Source organism: Poecilia reticulata, chromosome 2, assembly GCF_904066995.2.
Source record: "Poecilia reticulata chromosome 2, P_reticulata-male-v2, whole genome shotgun sequence".
NCBI lineage: Eukaryota > Metazoa > Chordata > Actinopteri > Cyprinodontiformes > Poeciliidae > Poecilia > Poecilia reticulata.
The window spans coordinates 8,487,810-8,510,772 of record NC_088831.1 but is presented as its reverse complement, the minus strand read 5'-3'; the positions used below and the strand labels follow the sequence as shown (position 1 = coordinate 8,510,772).

Below are 22,963 nucleotides of genomic sequence, written 5' to 3'. Positions count from 1 at the left end.
ATTTGGAGCGTAAAGCCCTCTGTTGTCTTTAGTGTTATTGAAAAATCCAATTTTATCGGACAAACAGACGGAATTGAATACACACCTTTTACCAAAAGCAATAAATGCGATTAACTGCTCATGTGGTTTGAATTTTTCACCGAGCGCAAAGGGGTAGGCTGCAATTTGCCTGATTACATTCGTTAGAGGCTATCTGCCGATGATGATGATAATCTAGAGGGGCGAGCAAACTGTTTACCTGCTCAGCTGATCTAGATTGACTAATTCAATTTAGCTAGCTCAACTACACACACAAGTGCAGGCACAGAAACGTTTTGGTGAAGAGCTTTAACAATGCTGTGGCGATCAGAGTTGGAAATGGGAGTATCTTAAATCGACTGAAGGCATTTTAGGTGTGGACAATATTTCCTACATCACTAAGCTTAGATGATGTAAAACTGGGATCTTGAACCTCCTTAGTTCCCAAATCTAGATCAAAACATACAAGTTGGTGGACTTTTCTGAGTTGTAACTTTATGGGGTTACATGACACGCTTAATCTAACTAATCTGTATTTGATTCTTGGTTTCTGTTGTGCTAAGAGGAGATTAGCGCGACACAGGTGATGCGATAACACAGGTGAATAATTAATTTTAGGCCAATAAATCACTGTATCTTCTCCTATTAGTCTACTTTTTTATTCAGAATGCCACTCCTAGTAGGACTTATCAGGAAGCTTTCTACAAGGGTTTCCTCAGTGTTTTATTGGGCTGACAAGAGGAGGAAAGAATCTCAGTCCAACAAAGGCACATCCAAACACGCATCAAATATAATCTCCTAAGGATGATGACATGCAGCATAGCTGACAATTACATTGAGAAAAGGCTTGTGTTGGATTTTAGGAGTCATTACTGTGGGCAGTGTGGCAGAGCTTCCACACCACTCAGCCCAGCTACAAAGCCCTAATTCAAACCACAACATTGTGCCTGGAAAGCCAAAGAAAAATCATATTGTTTCCCAATCGGTGCTTGATGTTTTATGGGGGACTCCCAGCCACAGAAACATTGCTCATAAAGAGCCGACAGACCACTGGAGCAGTCCGTTTCGGATCCCTCACCACTGGGGAAACGAGGGAGGTGGGATGATGGGGATAAGAAAGGGAGGACAATAAAAAACACTTTGTGTGGATATATATAAATCAGTGGCTATGCTTGGTTTTATGACATCTCACCGTGTTTAATATAATATCTGTGTACTGTAGAACAACCCAGATTTGGTTTGATCAGGTGAAGTATTGTAGATATTGAGCTAGAAATGATTAAATACCATAGGTCCCTTTTAAAACTTTGAAGTAAGCTTCTTTTTCTTTTTTCATTAGCTATCCTATGATGTATGGTGGTGATTTTGTGATGTACTGCAGAGGGCATTTAAGGCATGTTGCCATTATATTTTGAAGTATCAGTTGGCACCAAAACAAGTCCCTGTGGTTTTCTGATTTGTGTCAGATACACCATTGCTATACTGATTACACAATATGCACATATAAAACTGATTCTGGGTGCAGCTGACTTTAACCTCTTTAAAAGTCGGCTCCCCTAAAGCGTTGCCGCCCTGGGCAATGAACCACAAATCCCACATGAAAAACAGCAACTGATTAAACCAACTCCACATTTAAAATGAACCTGTTCTGAGAACCACCTGCTGTGTTTCTCGCAACCTTGGCCTTTCTAATCTCTGCCACAAACATGCTAAATAGTCGACTCCGAGCATCTGAGAAGTGCTGTGTGTTTCAGTTTGAAGCAGGTTCTCACAGTCACCCTCATGCGTCCTCAAAGCCTTGACCCATATCTGCGTGTTTTGCCTCCATCCCTTTACAGCCGAGCTTTGAGAGGGTGTAGCATGTAACACAACACCTGTTTCTCTGCACAGCCCTGCACTGAGTTCGCAAGTTGCTTCATCTTTTCTGAAATGTAAAAAAATAGAAAAAACAGGAAACGTGAGGTCTCGCGCCTCCTCTGAATGCATACTTAAACTTAAGACGTTCCATTACAGGAAGTTTTTGCATGTTGGTTTCACTGGCAGTTTAAGAGGAAGTCTGTTTTGACTAGTTTTTAAAGTCATAGTCGTCAAAGTAACAAATTGTAGGTTTTGATTTTTAAAAAATTTTACACTTTCTCAAAAAAAGAAAAACAACTCTAAATTCGCATTACTTTTGGCACGCGCGCGCGCGCGCACGCACACACACACACACACACACACACACACAACGCTTTAAGGGTTCAAGAAATAGTGTTACTCTCACACACAACGCGATGTCAGACAACGGGATGAATGCGCTCAGGGAGGGTTGAGACATTACAATGTATTCAGCTGACTACTTACAAGATACGAGTGCTGCCTGTCCAGGAACACAGAGTCTCCCATCATCAACTGTAAATTTCCACATAAAGCAGACACCAAAAATCTAGAGGAGAATAAATTACATCCAAAGTCCAGGAAACAGGATTGGTGCGCTTTTGGCCAAAACAAAACCAAAAAAAAAAGTATCCTAGAATCACTTGTCTTCTCCCTCTTCTGTTTCCAATGCAATCGGAGGTCGAACTTTATGAGTTTCTTTTTCACAGCTCGGATGTCTAAAAAATGCACTAAGAAACGCGCGTAAGGAAACCGACTGTGCCAAAAAGGACACCGCGGTGCGTAATGCGTAACGGATCCATACTGCGCGCCCCGCGGATTCTGAAGGCAGATGCTGCACCGGAGCAGAGGAGAGTGACTGTAGAGTTAAGTCAGCATCGCTACGAAAACAACTTCCGGTAGAACCTTTCAAAATAAAATGTAATTTGTAGGTTGGCCTCTATTTTCCCCCCCATTTTTTTGCAAAACAAACTCATGGTCTTAGGACTTTTTTATTTTAACTTCCACACTTCAAACAATAACATTGTTGAAGCAGTTTTCACTGCGCGCATAATGCTACCCAAGCTGCACGTGCTTATATTGATTCATTATCAATTATGAAGTTAAAGTTCCTGCATGTGATGTTTTCATGAAGAAAAACCTTAGGATCGTTTCTCTAAATTTCCACATTTGTTGATATGCTTTTATTTTGAAGGTGGGTACGTCTTTTTCCCGTATTATTTCATTGCGCTCCTCCAAAAATCCCAAACGGGAGAAGAGAATGGTGGGCGGGGCACTGGAGGAGGAGCGCCAGCTATGGAAGGAGTCTCTCGATTATCAGCAGCAGGACTGCTCAAATGTTTTCATGTCACTGACCCACAAATGGGGCTCTGCACATGATAAGATTGGACTGCAGAGAACCCCATGCAGGAAGGCTGCTTATTGTGCAGGAGTTCACTCTGCAGGGAGAAGCTGCTGTGTGAATTAACTCAAGTAGAAAATACTTTTTTTTTTGCCAACCTCTTTTCTGAAGAGGTTGGCATCTCACTCCAGCTCGGCTCCGAGCTGGAGTGAGATGCTTCAGATGTAATTATCAGCAGTCACTGATGTTTATTGGCTTCCCCCTCTTTCAAATACACTCTTAAAATCGGCCACTTTGACTCATCCGTCCTTGTGTAATACTTAATGTTGAACCGGCGTTGGGCAATCCATTTCTAAATACTCCACTTGCATCCAGTCTCATTAAAGAAAAAGAAACAGAAGTTGATTTCATCGGGGATATGACTGCTGAGAAATGAGCTTGCCTCACACTTACACACACATAAAAGCACACACACTTGAGTTAATGAAAACCATCTGCTTTCTTCAGTTGTCCTCCTCCACCCCCCACCACCTCCACTTCTCTTTCCGAAGCAGGACACCAGGTTCTTACGCTTTTAATTCAATCTACCAAATGTGTGAATGGGCCAGCGAGCTCGAAAAGGCAGAATCCTCCTTCTCTGCTTATCAGATTGCGTGGGAAACCATTTGAAGAATGCAGAGTTAAAAGTTAAAAGGGATGCTTATTGTGAGATAACAGACTCCAGAGGACTGACTCTGCTGTAAAGTAGCTGCTGTGATGTATTGTTGGGGAGTGTGTGTATCTCACACTGGCATCATGAAAACACTTGCAGTGTTAGCAGAGAAGGAAAACCTGTTTTAAAGCAGAGGCTTATCAGATCTTGCCTAAATGAGGTTTAGAAAGCTGCAAGTTTAGAACTGGAGCAAAAAGTGGCTAAAAATGTAGATAATCAAAACATATATTTTATTATTATTCCTGTAATAACATTTGTGCTATTTTTTCATTTGTTTTAGTCATTCTGTGAAATTTTCTTGCCACATTACAAGCATAACTTTTGAATGGCTGTGGTTGCCAGCCACTTTTTTGCACTTTATTTAGGGGGATTAGAGTAAAATAGGCTGAATACAAATACTAACCACACTTTTAAGATTTTTATGTAATCATTTGTTTTTCCACTACACAAATAGGTACTAGTTGTGTTTGCCTAACATAAAATCCCCACAAAAGAGACGCTTATGTTTGCAAGACACTGTATTTATAATATGCATATGCTTGATTTGGACTGAGATAACATGCAAGAAATCTGCAAGGGCTGCAAACACTTTCCAGTCGACTTTGGCTCTTCAAGATAGAAGTGCAATGATTTTCCGCTTTGGTTCGGTTTTAGATATTTGATCAACAGCTGCAAGCAATTTGGCTTGTGCCTTACAACACTGACTAAACAAATTACTCACCAATCAAAACAATGTCTGATCCAAATCCCAAATAGTTTTCTTCCTGCCTCTACAATTTGTTTTGAGAAAACGACATTTTAATTACCGTGCTAAGTATCGATGATCTCCACGGCGATTGCAAACACAGTGCCACGGCTACTTTTTTTTTTTTTCCCCATAAATTTCCGGCCCAAACAGAAAGATCCCAAATGTAGGACTTTGCGACTCTTTCCACACGTTTTCACCAGGTACTCCAAATGTCTCCCACAGTTAATAGACATCAGATTTAGGGGTGTTGGGGAAATAATAAAATTTCCTAAGCATGAAAAATAATTTTGAACATGCTGCACGAGGGAACTATGTCACTGTTTGTCAGTAGTTTTTAAAAACCCACATTCTGATACAAAAAACTGTCTTCCTTCCTCATAAGTACCACTGCAATTATGCTTTTTTAATATTTGCCATAGCTTTTATTTTTGTAAGCATATATTTTTTCTCTAATTTCTTAATTTCTTCCTTTACATTAGTCAACTTGTCATGTAGCTAGGAAGGGAATTGCTTGTCTCGTGTATCATGTTGATTTTTGACATCTCTCAGCCTACTTCATGCTGTGAAATAGCTTCTGTTTAAATCATTTCTTTGAATTATTTCTTGGTTCTGTTGGCCTGATTACTTTTCCCACATAGATGTAGTTCAATTTGCATCGTTTTGTCTTCTTTTCTCTTAACAATAGCTGCTATTTACTTTGATTATTTTTGTTTTAGATTAAAGTTTGCTTGCTGATCTGAAATATTTAGGTGTGAGAAAGGAGCGAAAAACAAAACCAGAGGAAGTCTCTGAAAGGGGTAAATACTTTTTCTCAGCAGACTTAATATTAAACAATGACAGATGTGGTGAATTGTGTGGTGCACAGGAGTATACGTCTTGCAATGGGGATGCTAAAATTCCAAATTAATATCAATGAAATGGTCTAAAGACGAATTTAATGTTGATCAGAAGACTTCTAAACAAAATAATTTGGGTGCAACCCCTGTGGACTTACAGGGAAAATGCTTTTTACAATTTTGACTTGACAATTTGGCCAATTTTAATCTCCAGAATCTATTGAAATGGTTTGAAAAACAGTAGCTAGAAGAATATGTACCACTTTAAAAGCGTTATGTTTGATAGCTCATTTTCAAGGTTGCAGAAATCTATAAAGGTACCAAGGGACATACAGGTGTCTAAAATCCCAATCAACTCTTCCCTTTGCCTGGATCAGCCAGCATCTGTGGTTCAGATTTGCATCTGGCTCGGCACATTGCTGCTGAGCTGCAGCCATGAACTGAGTTTCATATGCAAACCCTCTTTTGTTGTCTGCTGCACAAAGCAGCAACCATTGTTGCATAAGCCTCCGACCTCGGAGGACATGACAAAGTGAGTAGTTAATAATGCTGCCAAAAGCAATAATTGCCAAGTCTATTTAAAGCGTGGAGGAGAAGTAATGGTGCAACAGGTTCGCACTGCCAGTGATGCTAAAATCAGCTCCTTCAAGTCCACATTTTGACTTTGCCAATAATGTTTAATGAAAATTATGAGCTCAGCCGACCGCACCAGAAAGAAATCTTATATGGCTTTACGAGGCCGTTTACTTGGAAGGTGCAGCATCCTTCCAAAAGCGAGATTCCTGCATTGTGAAATCACTCCATTAGGCGGAAAGTATTTTTGCTAAAGTGGTTTAAGCCGGACCAGTAAATGACAGAGAGAAATCTGTGCAGGCCTTTGATTTGTTTATTAAACACTAAACAAGCTGTTGCAAGCCTAAGGATTTGCAACCATGGCTGACTTTTTGAGGTTGATGGTCGAAATCTCCAAGTACAGCGTTGAAGAAAGAGGTGAAGATTTTCAAGTAGTCTGATTTCCAACTATGTGAATCACCTACTTGTACAGTAAATCATCTGCAGCTCAGGAAACTGCTAGTTTGAGCGATGTTTTTTTTTATTATCATTTTAATAGAGCTTTCCAAGTTCTGGGTTTTTGAGTGATTGAGCATATATAGGTTAAAAATCCAGGTTTAAGTTACTCTTTATTCTAGCTTTTCGTACACATGCTTGCTGTATAAGGACTGACTACTGACAACTCCCGTTATATAATGAAAAAAATTGATGAAAGTGAAAGAGTGTGGATTCCATTTTCATCAAGTTGCGGTGTGATATTTTGAAAAATTGTTGACTATCAAAGATAAACTAGCAGGAGTTAATCTGGAGGGAAAGTTGTGTTAAAAATTCTACCAAATGTACTCGAGCTTATTTGTCATGTTTAATCTGAGTTCGGAAAACTGTGACTTTATTTCTCAATACATTTTTTAGGTCTCTTTTTGTCATGAGGCTGTTTTTTTCCCCCAGAACCAGCTTTATAGGCCAGGATTGTGTGGCCAAACAATGATTTTGACCTCTATATCAAGAGCTTATAGTTTGCAGCTTTTGGTTTGACTTTATAGATTTACTGTACATTGAGAAATATATGAAAACAAGCCGTTAGTTTGGTCAGTTCTGTTATTAGTCCGTTTTTGTTTTCTGCTCACTTAAAATAGTGGAAGATGAGAACTACAACATCGCGATGGATTGTTTTCCATCTTATTAGCTTACGGTCTTTGGGGTGTTTATCTCATTCTCTCTGATGTTGCACTTTGACCTGCGTTTTTACAAGACAATCCTACAAAGTGTTTTAAAAGAAAAAAGGAGCAAAATGGAAGAGGAGAGTGGCTGGTAAAGAGAAGAGAGTGTATGTAAACGAATTTACAGCAGGAGCTGCACAAAGCAGCTCAGGGTGATGACCTCAGAACTGGAGAATGCATGCTTGTGTCTGTGTGTGCCAAAGAAAAAGAGGAAAACGACAGACGTACGCTCGAGAGTTAACTTAGGGGGGGTAAACAGTGTATTCAAGCATATAAAAACAAATATGACAAAAAAGAGACACTTTTTTTGTTCTAAAACCGCAGTAAAATGTGAGATAACACTTGCCTAAGAGAAATAACTTTTCCCCCCCTTCTGTAGTCGAATCTCTGAGCGTCCTCCAAATCCAGGACACAATCATGCGCGCACTAAGTGACGACGGCATGGGTCTGGATTCAATCTGGATGCTTCCATCAACAAGCCAACCCACTTGTCCTAAATCTTTATGCTCAGTCCTGAAAACCAAAAGGCAGAGAAAAAGGAAAGAGGAGGATGCTCAGAGAATGTTGGATGTTAGTCCTTTGTTTCTACTTAGCTCTCGTCTCCTTCTTATCTTCATTAAATCAGCCTTATTCAGCCCCTACCTGCAGACGGTTTGTTAAATGCAGCATGACTCTTTTACAATAAAGCACCTCCATATTCAGCCTGAAAGGTTTGATTGCTGCGGGCTTTGAGTTGATGGAATCAAGCAATGTAATGGAAATGCAACAAGTAGATGGAAATTAAACTTGCTTGGATGCAAATTAAATTTTACAATTAAAAAAAAGCTTTTTTTGAGAGACACTCAGTGGTTTAGAGTTCATGCTTTAGTGTTTTTACTGCACGTGCCAACATGCAAAACAATATATAAATAAATCAATACCACAAATGCAACCAGACAGCTTCTGCATCCTCCAGTCCGGATTAGCAATCCATTCAACTGCATCAGAAACATGTGAAAACGGGAAGAAATGTCATCTTTATGGATCTCCTCGACACCGTGTAAACATTTTGAATGGTTGTGATGTAAGCTGTTGAAATCTTCAATAAGATCCTATTTAAAGGCTTGTTGTGCTATGAATAAAAGTCTAAATGAGTTCAGTGGCGCCAGGGGTCTCCGGGGAAAAGGCCATGCCTATAAATTAGCCGGCTTGTGTACTGGCAACCCCGGCTAGACAAACTTGGAAGCCTTAGATCTGTTAAACAGCTTCAAGAAGTTTGAACATTTATTTAATTGTTAGTTTATTTTTTGCTTTCTAGCCCACTGCTTTTAAAATCCATCAGAGTCTCTCCAAACCTTACGTTTGTGGGGTTGAGGTCGGGTATGTTTCCTGGCCAGTCAAGCCCGCTAGGCGCCAGCTAATGCTGGAAAGACATAAGTGCCCTAAAAATTTTCTGGTAGAAAACTGAGCAGAGTTTGGACTTGATGAAACATGTTGCACTAACACCTACAGAAAACACGATGCCCAAATCCTTGCTGACTGACATTTATAAGCACACGCTTTCTTATTTTATGGTTTTTCTTGACTTTGTTTAGCATCTTGCGCTCTGCTAAGTGAACTTGCCTGGACTGCCTGACCAGGGCGGGTTGGAGGTAGTTTCCTGACTGCTGATGCCGTTATCTGCTCGTGTGACCTTCCACCCCTCTGTCACAGCTGACGCATACTTTCATGTCAGCTTTTCTTTTTTTTTTTTTCCTTGCTGGTTTGTTGACAGATTTCTTCCTGTGAATCTGCAAATAATGCTGTGTCAGTTTTCCATAAGGGTTTCAGCTGACATGAGCTGTGGTGTCTGATTCCGGCCTTTTAGGAGCAGAGAACGTTGATCTGCTTCGACACATTTGATTTAAATCAGTGGGCCATTAACAGTTCTCTACAGATGTAAATTTGTTTTTATTGATTAGAAACATGGTGGAAAAAAACTTTCTGAAGTTCCAAGCATCAAAATGGCAAAGAGAGAGCATTTAAGAGACTTTAAATGTAACCTGATCAATTAATCAGTAACAATTAATTAACAAAATTTGAATTATGAGGTGTTTAACTGAAAGATAATTTGTTACATTTTGCGCTTTTTAATTATATTTTACCTTGGTTATGATTAACACGCATAGTTTCTATGGATATAATTAGAAAGGGAAGCATTCATACGGGAACCAGGTGCTTCACAAACACACAACCCGATTGCTCGAGCGTGACTGAATGGCATCAGTGTCTGTTTAATTCAGGCTGGGTTTTTTTTTTTTTCTTCTAATAAACATATTTAGTCTCTCAGCTTCAGCCACTCCACATTGACACACACACGCACCCACGCATACACACTAGTACCCACTGTTATCAACCTCCAACGCCTCCTTACCGTCTTCTGCATCAACAGTTGCCATGGTGTCTCAGCTCGCCTGCTGCTCTGGACGCCACAGTAACAATGCTGTGGATTTTGATGACGCCACGCGTTATGACACACGGGTTTGCATTCTCCGTTTAGCACTCGAGTGTGTTTTAATGCCTCATAGGGAACTAATGACGCGTTTCACATTTGATATATCACAGTGCCTGGACGAAGTGTTCAGTTTGTGTTGGTCAATCACAGAAATATTGACTTTTTCTTTTAGTACTCTTCCAAAAAATTCAAATATTAATCATTCATTGTGGCAGAAGTATTGAGAAGAAGGGTTTTACTCTTGCTATGCCGTAACTTTTTGCATTGTACCCTCTTCCTTCGCACTGATCATTCTGCCTGACGCTGAGTGGAAGGTCTCATGAGTAAATACCCGGGTCGGGTTTGTAATAGCGTGACTCGCGGAATAAAATATTGCGCGATGTGACGCAAGTTTTGCTGGCTCAGCCTTCTCAAGAAGAGGGAAAGCATTTCTCCTGGAAAAAACTGTCCTAACATTTCTTACATCTGTAAGTGTGTGTTCCTACCTAGTCTTTTGTATTTAGGAATCTGCCATCGTGATTTGTTTGAGGTGTTTTTATGGCTGTTCGAACATGTTTAACAAGCAGGACACTTTTTGGCGGTTCAAATCTGTCCCCTTACATTTTGTAGTAACTTTAAAGATAACTTCTAAGCATTTAGATAACCTTTCTGACATCTATTCATTTCTTGTTACCATAATATTATCTTGTTTCAAATCTTTTGATTATTTTGCAATTTAATTTTAGGAAATTAATAGATCTAGCACTTGTTCATAGACATTTTGTTGAGCCCCGTTTCCTGCTTGATCATGTTTTCTTCCCTCTTTACAAATTAAATCAAGCCCCATGTATGACAGCAAGGTCAGGTAAATAAACAGATTCAACTGCCTGTATTGTTTCCTATGATAATCTAATCAGCCCGGGCTGCTCACAATTGCACTTACCCCACATGCAAATCAGCTTCTCTCGTGAATTTTAGTTGTTCCTGGATGATGATGTAGAGTCAACAGTAGGTCGCTGTCCACCATATTGTACTGTGTTGGTTTGTTCATTTGAATTTGGTAGTTCTGGTGCTGAAGGATATTGGATCAAAACAATAAAATACCTTTTGAAAATAAAAACCTTTAAGCAGGTATTATACTTTTCATTAAGCTGGTATCTCTTTAAAAATATTTTTTTATTGGTCTGATATGTTACTGTAATTTTTAACGCCATGTTTTTATTTTTTTTAAATCACCATAATTCACAGAAATAAGGCTTTCAAACAACCATCTGTGTATAATTACATGTATATTGGGTTTCACTTGGAGAAAAGCTTTCCAAAATGAATGGGATGTTCAATAATAATCAAATTAATTTAACATATCTTGCACAAATGAAACTTGTGGAAATGGGAGCTGTTCTGTTGATGTGGTCTGTTCAATATCGTTTTATTGCTGTACGAGCCTTCGTGCCTGTGCATACGCAGACCCTGCCCGTGTACCACATGTACAGCAGAGATTGTTTGCATAACTGCGTAAACATCACATGTGGGTTATGTGTGGTCTGTGCAGCATGTGGTCACCTGTTCTGCAGTGAATCAAAGCTTTACCAAAGGCAGAATGAGCAGTTCTTCTCAGCTCATACGATAAATATTTAGTCTGCAGTATAAATACAGCGGCCTTCTAGGAATGCTCTGCTCACAAAGGAAAGCGGCGCTTTAGTGTGAAACTGATATGGTTTTTAAAATACAAAAAAAGTGGTGTTTTCATATGCACCACAGGTAAAAACAGCTGTAGAAATTCACTTGTAGCAACATCAATAAACATCAACAGACTTTCATGAAAATAATGCAAAATGCCCCAGCTGTTGTTGTGCAACTTTTTTGCTAGTTTGAAGTGACGATTAGTTAAATATTGAACGTGGGAAGAAAGAAACGAAGTAAGAAGGACATGGAGACGGGAGAGAGGTTGGAGATGAGAAAGGAAAGGAAGAAAGAACCCGAGTGAGGGAGGGAGGACATAAGAAAAGGACAAAAGGAAAGAAAAGAGGACACCACGGTCAGACAAAGGGACAGGGAATAAAATCTGGAGATAAAAAAAGGGTATCATTTATCATTTCTATATACTTTTCTAGACCTAGAAAACATTGAAATCAAGTTCTAGACTCCTTAGAAATCATGCAAAACTGTTTCCTGTTGAAAGGCCTTTAGCATTTCTTTCACAATCTGTCTAAAAATAAATCCTTCAAATTTGTCTCCCCTCAGTTTAAACTTGTGTTTTGTCTTATTCACAGTTGTCCAGTGTCTTATGACGCATGTAAACAAGAGGTTGTTTTTTTGTTGTTTTATTTTCATCCAAACAAACTCACTTAGACACACAGGTTTCGTGTTCCCAGAAGGGTTTTCATTTCCCAGACAGTATTGTCAGGAGCCTTAACACGAGCCCCAGTGTTTGTATTTATGTTGCGACTTGTTAGAGGTGAAGAATGAAAAAGTAAGATAGAAGAAAAGGATGGGAGGCGGGGGTTGACAGATCCATCTCATCTCTTTTTCTATCTCTGGAATGCTGTTGGAATCCAAGCTTGCCTCCCCTGTTGGCTCCACACACTCCCAGCGCCTCGTGTCATGCTGCGGTGCACACGCATGCACCCATTGCACTGGTTGGGTCATTTTAACCATGAAATCACTGATTAACAGCTGGAACTTTGCAGCTGATACAGCAGAGATGAGATCACTCCTTGTGTCAGAGAGCGAGCAATTTTCCATCTCTGGCACAAAGCTGGCTGGCACAGATGGCCAGCCACAAATTAATCTTAATGGTGTAATTAATGGTGGCTGGAATTTCTTTTATTTATTTATTTTTTATTTTTTTATTTGAGCACTTAAGGCTTTAAAGCAAAAGCATGTAAACTAAGAGTTTTCTATTTAAATATATGTGCATAGAATGATGCTAGTTTATGTGAAATTAAACTCTGAAAACCTACTTGGTCCTAGTCAAAACAAATCCACTCATTTACAGGTTCCAGTTGTCTGATTTATTGACTGATTTGAGAAATTGAAATGTGTATATATATATATATATATATATATATATATATATATATATATATATATATATATATATATATATATACACTGCTCAAAAAATAAAGGGAACACTTTAACATTTAAGTGAACACTGAAGTGTTCCCTTTATTTTTTTGAGCAGTATATATATATATATATATATATATATATATATATATATATATATATATATATATATATATATATATATATATGTTGAGTCTTTAAACTTGCTTAAGCTGATGCCTACCCGAGGTTTCAGCATTACGTGACCTTTTATTTGACTACCTTGGATAAGACATACCGTTCTTCATGTACAAGAACATGATCCATTTTACACTCTTCATCAATAGGAATGTTTATAACATGGATGAACCATAACAAAACCATACTTCATAGATATGAGTTTTTGTTTCACAGGTCTTTACCCTTAGAACTATGTAAGATGTGTTTTTTTTCAGATAAGCTAATATCCACGAAACGGCTTTAGCACAGAAATCACAGTTGAACTTGTGCTCCATGTTTATCAGACATGCAAATGTTCTCTGCAACTCCTACGGTGAATCACCTTCATGCATAACATTTTGCTCCCGTAATGTCAGTGCAGGCATGACAGATGCTGGAGGTGCAGTAACTGACGTCCTGTCCTCAACTTCGTTGCTATTTTCCAATCTATTTATGCTTTGAGCCGAAGGTCCTCACGTCTTGGATTTTTTATTTTTTATTTTTTCCTTTCCATTACCTAGAAGTTGTGCCGACTGCGTCAGAGCCTTTCGACATATAAACTATCTCCTGATGCTTACGTTTGAGAAAGATGCTTTCTTTGTTCTCACTCCTACTGCCGGGGTCAGGCAGTGGTGTTTACATCAGCGAGCCGTTGCCGTGGCAACAGACTGAGCCCAGCAGTCGGACGGCTCGAGGAAGCTTGCGGACTTGGACGGAGAAATCCTTGAAAAATGAAATGAAACAGAAAGCGTGACGCATTTTTTGTGTTTGGGGAACTGCTTCTTAAGCTCTTAAAACTGAGGCGCCCTCGTTTTATCACGGTTCATTAGCGAGTGTTGCCTTTGGACAATTTGAGCACTCGAAGAGCTTTCCTTTTGAAAAATTCAAATATGGTTCTTAAGAAGCAGCGAATGTTTCTCAAACCATCTTAAAGCCTTAGAAGAAAAACAATCGAGCATCCTTCGGTCTGGCATAGATTTCCACCTTATTCAGCTCTGTCTCCCCTGTCAACAGAGAGAAAATGGAAAGATCTAATAATGTATAAAGCCAAGAAAAGCCCCAAAATATACACGCGCACGTTCGGTCACACACTGCATGACTGCAGTAAGTCATTTCAGAACCTATTAAATCTCCATTAACACGCAGTCTCCCTGCTAACCACAGGTAATCTAACCCATGTGTGTGTTGAGAGTGTTTTCACCTTTTCCCTTCTCTGCTCCGTCATTCTTGCCTTCCTTCATTCTTACCTTTCCAAATCTTTCTTTCCCTACTTCTGCTTTACGTCTGCTCTTCAGGTTTTAACCACACTCTCGCACGTTTACCTGACAAGTCTTCCTTTAGACAATCGTTTTATAATTAGGTCAAATTATGGCAAGGCACTATTCCCAGAGGGGAACCATTTAAAGCCACCTTGCCTTCATTTTAAAGAAGAAGGCTGATGCTTTCACCTGACTACTCTATGCCACAGTTCCTATATATATATATTATTTTTACATCTTTCAGCCCTTAATTTTCATCTGAAATGTTGAAGAGCAGGACAGGAAAACAGACAGATAAGAAGACGCAGAACTAAGGCAAAACATCTGCTTCCTATTTCGCCGCTTTCTCAATATTGAGACTGAAAGATGATGCACAGTGACAACAGGCTTATAAAAGCAAGCTATGAACTCGAAGAAAGGTGAGCCATTCCATTGTTGCCCAACTCTCTTTAGGGTACCTCGGCCCCCCGTTCACCATTCCTTTCTACTCTCAAGATTTTTCACCCAGAATTTTTCACCCACTTTCCCACAAACCCAATTTCAAAACATGAAATTACAAAGTCATATTTGATATACACAGCATTTTCATAACATACTTACTTGTTTATCCATTAATAGCAATATGGTAGAAATATTGCGCAGCAGCTGCATTGATTAATACAAATTCAAACATATAGACACGGAGGAATCAACTGATGGCAAGATCAAAGTTAATGTTAAAAATCCTTGGCTGGAATAAGTCTTCCCTTCCTTGCACGCTGACACACTCATGCCCTCTTGAACACACACCCATGGATGTTCTGGGAATGCACACTGCAGGGGAGAATCTGATCCCTGCTTGGAAGTGACTCTGTTCCCTCAAACCGTGCAAACACACACCGTTGTGTCGGTGCATGGACGTGCGATCGCTTTCATGCACATTTGTCTGAACGCGTTGCTGACAGTGCAAACAACTGTGTACTCTTCAGGAGTTCTTGAGGACACCAAACAAATGTGTCACCTTACAATGCGGGCCTCCGTTAACAGGGAGGTGGCGTTTAAAAAGTTGCGAGGGAAACGGTTTTATCTAAATAAGGTTGAAATGTCTGAGGCTTGTAAAAGACCCCAAACAAACCAGGATCAAATAGTTCGGTTCCGTTCTCCCAGCGCGCTGCATTTGAAACAGTTTGGTTTGGCCCGGGCACTGGGAAGTATGCTGTGGCCGCAGCTGCTATCAGCAATTTTGTTGTTTTTGGGGAGATAATTATGAAGCAGAGAGGCTGAGAAGACAGACGTGTGCAGCTGTGGTAAGCCACGACCCAGCCCACCCACATATTATTGTTATTAATCATTTCAGTATACATGCATTAGTGTGTGAGACAGTCAAAAGGGTCTGTTTTAGTAACCTGGTACATATTGGGAAAGCTCACTGCTGCCCTCTCTTGGTTAAAAAGCTCTTTACATCAACTCTATACCTTAAGGGAGAATAGAATATTTGAGCGCAGTAAAACATATAAATAATTCAATTATAACGCACAATTAAATCATAATGTAGCCTTTCAGAGATTTTCAAAGTTGGTGAGATTCTAAAAGAACTTTTCGACTCTATTTCTCTTGCAAATAGAAAGCGTGTCATGTAAAGTTGTTGTCCCATGGGTCTGGTAGCACACTGGTATACAAGGGTTACAGACTGTTTACCTTAGCTAGCCATAGCTAGCTTGAAGAGGAAGTAAACAGCCAGATCATAAAAGCGACCACAGCTTTCATATGTGATTGTAAAATTTCTCAGGTGAAAATGCTTCCTTTTTTTCAGCAGTTTTTACTTTGTATGTTTCAATATCAATTTAAATCTTACTTGGAAAAAAATAACAATACAGTGAATAATAATTGTTGAATTAAATGAATAAATGTTAAAATTATTTCACCAAAACTGTCCACTAGATGGCTGTCAAACATCGCAAAACTGATCACTTGGCATGTTGCTTGCTGATTTCTATTGCATGGCTATCAGCACTTTGCTTTGACTTAATGTCAAACCCACATAAACTTCACCATACAGTATATTATGCTGTATGCGTGAGCCATCGTTTCCTTTAGCCTCTCACGTTCAGCTACAATATCTTTCTCCGTTTCCCTCCTGGAACTTGAGCGTGTCAATCCATTCCTCTGCTGAGCTATTTTCTATTTATAGCTGCAGAACCCTGGCCTGTCTCTCTCAGGTTTGCTTCCGTACTGCATGCGGGGGTGCAATAAGAGGTGAGGGGAGGTCAGTCATGTCTTTTCACGTTAAATCTGCTTACCTTTTTAAAATTTGTACATGGATTGCTTTTTATCTTTTTAGGGTCAAAAGTTTTGACTTCAGTCAATTTGCGAGTTTCTGAGCGACTTATTATTATTTATTTGTGTGGAACTATTACAAAAGATGTAGTCCCACCTGGCCCATAAGCCAGAGACTTAATACAAACACTGAGCCATGAGTAAAATTTTAGTTTAAGTTCCCTCAAAGATAAAAATACACAGTTGTATTTTCCAATAAACTGCAGATTTAGTTGCTAGCAAACGTAATTATCTATCAGATTTACAAAGTAAGAAAGTGGGCCTCTTTTCAGAGAAAATAAAACCAGGCGAAAAGGAGAGGAAGCCATCAGGGGGTCACTGAGTCAGTAGCCAGCCCTGGGGCATCGGCACAAAGCTCTAACCTGGAATTCCAAATAAATAATTCCCTAACGCAACCGCCTTCCCACTATCACACTGAAAGAGGCTCAGGCACGCTAACACGCAGCACAAGATAGTGCCTGAGCAAAATACACTGCTTAATTAGTAATTTCTGTTAATTATTATCTGATACAGTGCAAAGTGGTTTTATTCATTAAAGTGCACATATCCCAAACTTCCCAAACGAATGTAAAAGTTAAAAAAATAGTAGCGATGGCATGTTTTTGTGGATTGCCATTAAAATCCATATTACTCACCTTTTTTTCTAGGATCTTTGGGATAAACATGCTCATTAGATTCTTTTTTGTGTTGCCAATAAGAGAAAAAGCAGAAATGTCATTTTTCTAATCAAAACTTTATAAACCAGATCAGGTACTCTGGTACCTTTTCTGTCTTGAAAAACAATAAACAGGCTGATTTTAAGTGTTGTATTTCATAATTGGAATATTTAGAGGTTTGATGTTTGTATGATGTTTGTTTTTATCAATAAACATGCAAAAAAACATATGACCCACAGGTGAAACTGATAAAAATGATGCAAAGAAATTAAAGCCTAAACATTCATGATAGAGGTAAAAAAAAAATGGTAAATATGTGACATGTCTTCTACTGGACTTATTAAATCTCGCAAATCAGCTCAGAGATAATAAAGCAGAGCAGATAAAATCAAGAACAAATTTTTGACATCGTTCCTTTCGGCTCATTTCTCAGCAACTGGACAGGATATGAACAGAAAGTACTTCTTTGAAATACGCACACAAACACACCCACAACCTGCAGCCAGTAAAGCTTTGTACATTCCTTTTTTTTATTATATATATATATATATATATAATTTAGTAAATAATTAACCAGAAAGCCATTGCACATTGTGAACTTGCATCAAATATGTGTTCACATTCTGTTGGTTAAGCACTTGGTATGTACAAACTCTTTGTTGTGAACTCAATGGCCGAATCTTTTTAAAGGCCACTTATGCATGTATAGTCCGCTAAATCAGTGCTGTAGCATTTCAAAAAGGTATTTTCTTCAATGTACTTTTTTATTGAAATTTCCTGACTCCTCAAGATACTTTATTTTCCAAACTTGAATTCCATGTTTTGGTGTTTCACACGTTGAAGAAAGTTTCGGTAGATCCCTGCCTAAAAGTGTTATTAGTTAAAAACTTCATTATTAGAATTGGTATGGGTAACCACCGAGTGAATGAAACGTGATGCTAAATGTATACATTCAGAAATCTGTTACATTTAAAGACATTTTCTTTTTTTGACCATAAAGTACCTGTCACCTCAAAACATGCCCTGAACCACAAATTGTCTACAATTACACCCATGCTTTTCACTCCAGTGCATTATTATTATTTTTAAACATATGCTTTTTCACCTGAGTAAATTCTGCTTAGTTAAAGTGACCTCAAAAGTGGCATTGTTAATTTGTTTTTCTTTCTAGTGAAGACAAAATGTTATCAACTAAGGGGTTAATATTATTGACATATTATATTTAACCTTTTTCACATTTCTCCTAATACGTTTAGATTTTTTATTAATTTCTTTTTTTGGAAGATGGGTTAAAGTTCGTGTATGAGCCCCTCGGAGGATCAGGTTACCTGGTGCGTTAAAGAACCAACTAAAACAAAGTTTTTTCCTAATGTAGATAGGCCACTGTGTGTGGCCTTTTTAATTATGCATAATAAATTTATCACCCATTTCTTCTGTGTTGCAAATTGCAATAGCAATAATAAGTTTCCAGTGTTCCAAAGTGTGCCAGACCCTTATAGTCCAACGTCAAGCTGCCACGTAAAGAGGCGCATGAAAAGAATTTGCGAATGAAGTATTTGTGTGGAGATTACCTAAATCAATCATTTAGTCAGTTAATCTTTCCCCAGATTAGTTCAAGTGTGTTTTGAGAGGTTACGAAACACTTTCACTCAGTGTGTGTGTCATATCAGCACAGTTTATACACAGCCTCAGATGACTGCATGATATCCCTACACCCCCTCTGAGCCATGACAAACCAGATTAGAGAGCACATTAGCGAACATTAGCATCTGTGTAATACACACACACGAAATACAACACGAGGGATAAACGTCTAGCCTATAGACAATTGGATCATCCACCCACTGGCTTTGGATTCTTTTCCAAGTCACCCATAAGTACATTTATCGACACAAATAGTAACTCAACACTGCAGATTTCGAACCAAAGGAGAGCTTTAATCGACAACAGACAGACAGATTCTGACTACGGAAATTAATGTTTACTTTGCAGCCGTCTCTATTTCAGGCCGCTCGCTTTTGCCTTCATTGTTGAGAAAATATCCCAGAGGAGATGTGAGCTCGCTCAGAACCAAAACAGTGCCAAACAAACCCTGCTGATTCATATGGTTCTCTTCAGCAGCGTATCGCGGAAACTTGTCAAAAAAAAAAAAAAAAAAAAAAGCGGCCCTGAGAGGGATTCAGTTACATAGCACAAATGAGACGAGACACAAAACATATTTCCACGCACGTTTTATAATATATTTAGAGTCCCACTCAGACACAAGCTGATTTCATCATCCTGTAATGGCCTCAAAATAGCAAGTTCATTCTCTAAGCTACTTAATTTATCTGATTGTCTCATTGGCCAAAAATATGAGGCTGCTGTTAAACCAACAACTTCCCAAACCTACAAGATTTGATACTTCTCTCAACTTATCATGCCACATTAAAACCGGTGTACCTCATCATTTCTCTGGATAAATTTGCAGTTGGCAAAGCAGACTTTAGCTTGACTGTCCATTTAACCATAGATTGGACACAAAAAAATATATCAATCATTTCTTAGCTTCTGTTTTCCTAATAGCTTCTCTTAGCTATTATGAACTTAAAAGACTGTTGAAACTACATGAAAATAGTGAGGCGGATTTTTGGTATAATAGTTTGATTTAAAACATTAAAATGTGATCTGCAACAATCTTAAGATCTCTTATTTATCTGACAGTTTTAAACTTGAGTCCCACAGCTGTGAGGTCTGACTTTGCCTTTAAAGCAGCTCTACACTGTTCCCCAGTCCTCATCTCAAGCCAACAAAATCGAGCTGCATTTCATCATATTTTCAGTATTCACAAATATGATGGCCCTTGCAACACAGTGATAACATCCTATCCTCGACTCCTTGAACTAAATCCTGTGATCTACAACCGGATTGCCCTTTTTCTGATGCAGCAGAAATCTACAATCCACAAGAAGAAGCAAGCGTGTCAAAATCAGTGAAGTTTTCCAAATTTTGGCTGAACTGCCTATGGTTATCTGATTTTATTGTTTTTTTGGGGTGTTTTTTGCTATAAGCATTCCACAGATGTCGGCTTGCAAAGGCCTTGTTCCTCCAACGCAGCCTCATCATTTTGAGGGAACGTAGGGAGGAAATAAGGGAGGAAAGGCAAAATGGACAGCAGTTGGGTTCAGAAGTTCAAGCATTAGTTTCTGAAGTCTGTCCAAGAATCAGCTGGTTGTAAATGTAGCCTTGACTTACATGTTCTTGTCCTGCTTTAGTGAACCATTTCATTAGCGTGATTGGACTAATGAGGGCTTTTAATTGAGGCAAGAATTAATTACAAGACAAGATAGATTGACTTTGGTGTGCGTTTTTAAAAATCAGACTTTCCTTCCAAGTTAAATTAAGCTGAAATCATCAACGGATGTTGATGGCTATACATGTTATGGAACTGGATTAATTAAGAATACTTAATGGCTCAACAAACTCTCATTTAGGTAAATACTGATTATTCATTTTGGAGAATAATGTGAAAATATTTTTATTCTGTCATAACTGAATGTTTCAGGTCAGACAAAGACAACAGGAGTAAAGACAAAAAGAGGTCATTGAATGATCATTTCAAAAGGCTTTTATGCTAAATATCACAGCTCATTTTGTTAAATAAGGAATTAGCGCTGATTAACCACAACGTTGTGGTTCTGTTTCACTCGACATACCTGATTACTACCAGGCCTGTGGAATGAATGAATCATTTAAATAGAACCTGTCTGAAAGCACGGAGTAACCTAAAAGATCTCTAAAAGCAACAAATCATTGCCCATAATTTACAGTTTAACTCATGTAAAGCACTTTGAATTGCCTTGTTGCTGAAAATGTGCTATATAAATAAAATGACCTTGCCTTACCTACAAGTCTTCAGGAGAGGTCCAAAGCCCAAGACCTAGCTTAAATTTGCTAAAGCACATCTTGTTTGATGGCTAACAATGTGATGGGACCATAAATTGTGTCCTACCACCTAAACCTAAAGCAGCATGTTGACCTCTGAAGAAAGAAAAACACAATAACAGTGATCTGGTCAAAGTGTTTAGATTTCAATTCAATTAATTGAAAATCCTACAACGTGATTGAATGTCATGGCACTGTCATTATTATTCCACAAGTGTTTTGTGCATCTCTTGTATTTATGCATCCTTAATCAACAGACAAATTTTTCACCTCAAAAATTTTATTTATGCTGTTCTTTATTACTACTAGTAAAGCAGATGGTTAAATGTTGGAAGTTGATTATGTTTGCATTTTCAGAGCTCACGTTTCACAGAATAAAATGACCTTGAAGGGAGTTGTCACTCCCAGAGATATTTCAGTGAGACTGGACCATAAAAATAAAACCAAGGATTTACCACAGTGCTAGCTGCTTCATAAGGCTCCACTTAAGTAGGCATCATTGCAGCTGTGTGCATGACGGCTTGAGCCAACATAACGTTGATTAAAAGTATGGGTGGAAATGAGTGAGTGAGATCATTTTAATTGTAAGTGTTAACTTCGGAGCTTAGAGTTAGAAAAATCATCTGACAATGAAGTTCTGACTATTATCTGGTGTACCCAGCAAATCTCCAGTTTAGAATCCAACATGGCTGCCACCGCATAAACTGCATTAATTAACTGTTTCTTTAACCTTTTTACACTACTTATTTTTGCATAAAAAAATTCCTTCTAGTGTTTTAATGCATATGTTTTTATTAGCTTGCATAGCTAAGAGTATTTAGCTTTGTGCAGGCTGTACAAAATGTGAAAATGACTTGTTTTAGTAATCTGTATCAGGGCAAATCATTTTTTAAAGCACTTGTCTTGAATATTTATATCTCCTTAATACTGCCACCACTCAATAAGTAATGTATTCAAATTGCAGAGATTTTTTTTCTCAATAATTTCCATCATGGAGTCTCTTCTCAGAAGCATTAGGGTTAGTGCTGTAGACCTAAAATTAGAAGTACAATGTCAACATCTGGTTCTTCATAAACAGTCAGGATTCAATTAGAGGACCACTGCTTTCCCTCTGGTGTGTGGAGTTGTGTGTGAGGAAAGTTAGCAGTAGCTTCAGGATATTCTTCACAGACTAAAGTTTGGAGTTGGCAAGCACTCAGCAGCTTCTCAAATCACCCGTTCTGTTATGTGTTAGCTATTTCACAAGAGCAAGTGTTGTCACAACCAATCACTACTAATCACTGTGAGGTATTAAAAAAAAGAATAATAATAAAAAAAAAATAAAAATAAAAATAAAATATATATATATATATATATATATATATATATATATATATATATATATATATATATATATATATATATATATATGGTTTCACATAATTGGTCTTCCAACATAGAAAAATGCAACAATTGAGATCCATCACTGGCAGCATACCTGACAGACATTGTTTTCTTCTAACCATTATGCCTTCATTTGTGTTTCTTCCTCCAACTCTTTCTCTCTCTGCCTCTCTGCCCTCGTCTCTCTCCATAAAAAGGCATGAGGCGATACAAATCTGGGCAGGTTGCCTTATGAAGAGTACACTCTCAATTTACAGTGTATACCTTTCAAGAATTTACAATGGGGTCTTCATTCAACAAATGTTTAGATAGTAATTCGCTGACTTAAACTGACTGCGTATTAAAAAATCTCTGCTGGAATTCCGATTCTGCTTGTCTTGGACTTCTGCTGTTCATTTTA

At 38.4% G+C, this 22,963-nt stretch overlaps 1 protein-coding gene across 3 annotated transcripts in view; it reads right to left on the bottom strand.

Annotated features, from left to right (window-relative positions):
- The window catches only part of LOC103476944 (rho GTPase-activating protein 6-like), a 56,587-nt gene that overhangs the window by 29,074 nt on the left and 4,550 nt on the right, over positions 1-22,963 (bottom strand). Inside the window, exon 1 of one of the 3 annotated variants that reach the window (XM_081616823.1) lies at positions 2,362-2,753. The exons of the other annotated variants lie outside the window; for them this stretch is intronic. Within the exon in view, the coding sequence (XP_081472949.1) occupies positions 2,362-2,406 (45 nt within the window). The 5' untranslated portion in view covers positions 2,407-2,753. Of the gene's footprint in view, positions 1-2,361; positions 2,754-22,963 lie in introns of those variants that run through there. 3 annotated transcript variants of the gene reach the window in all.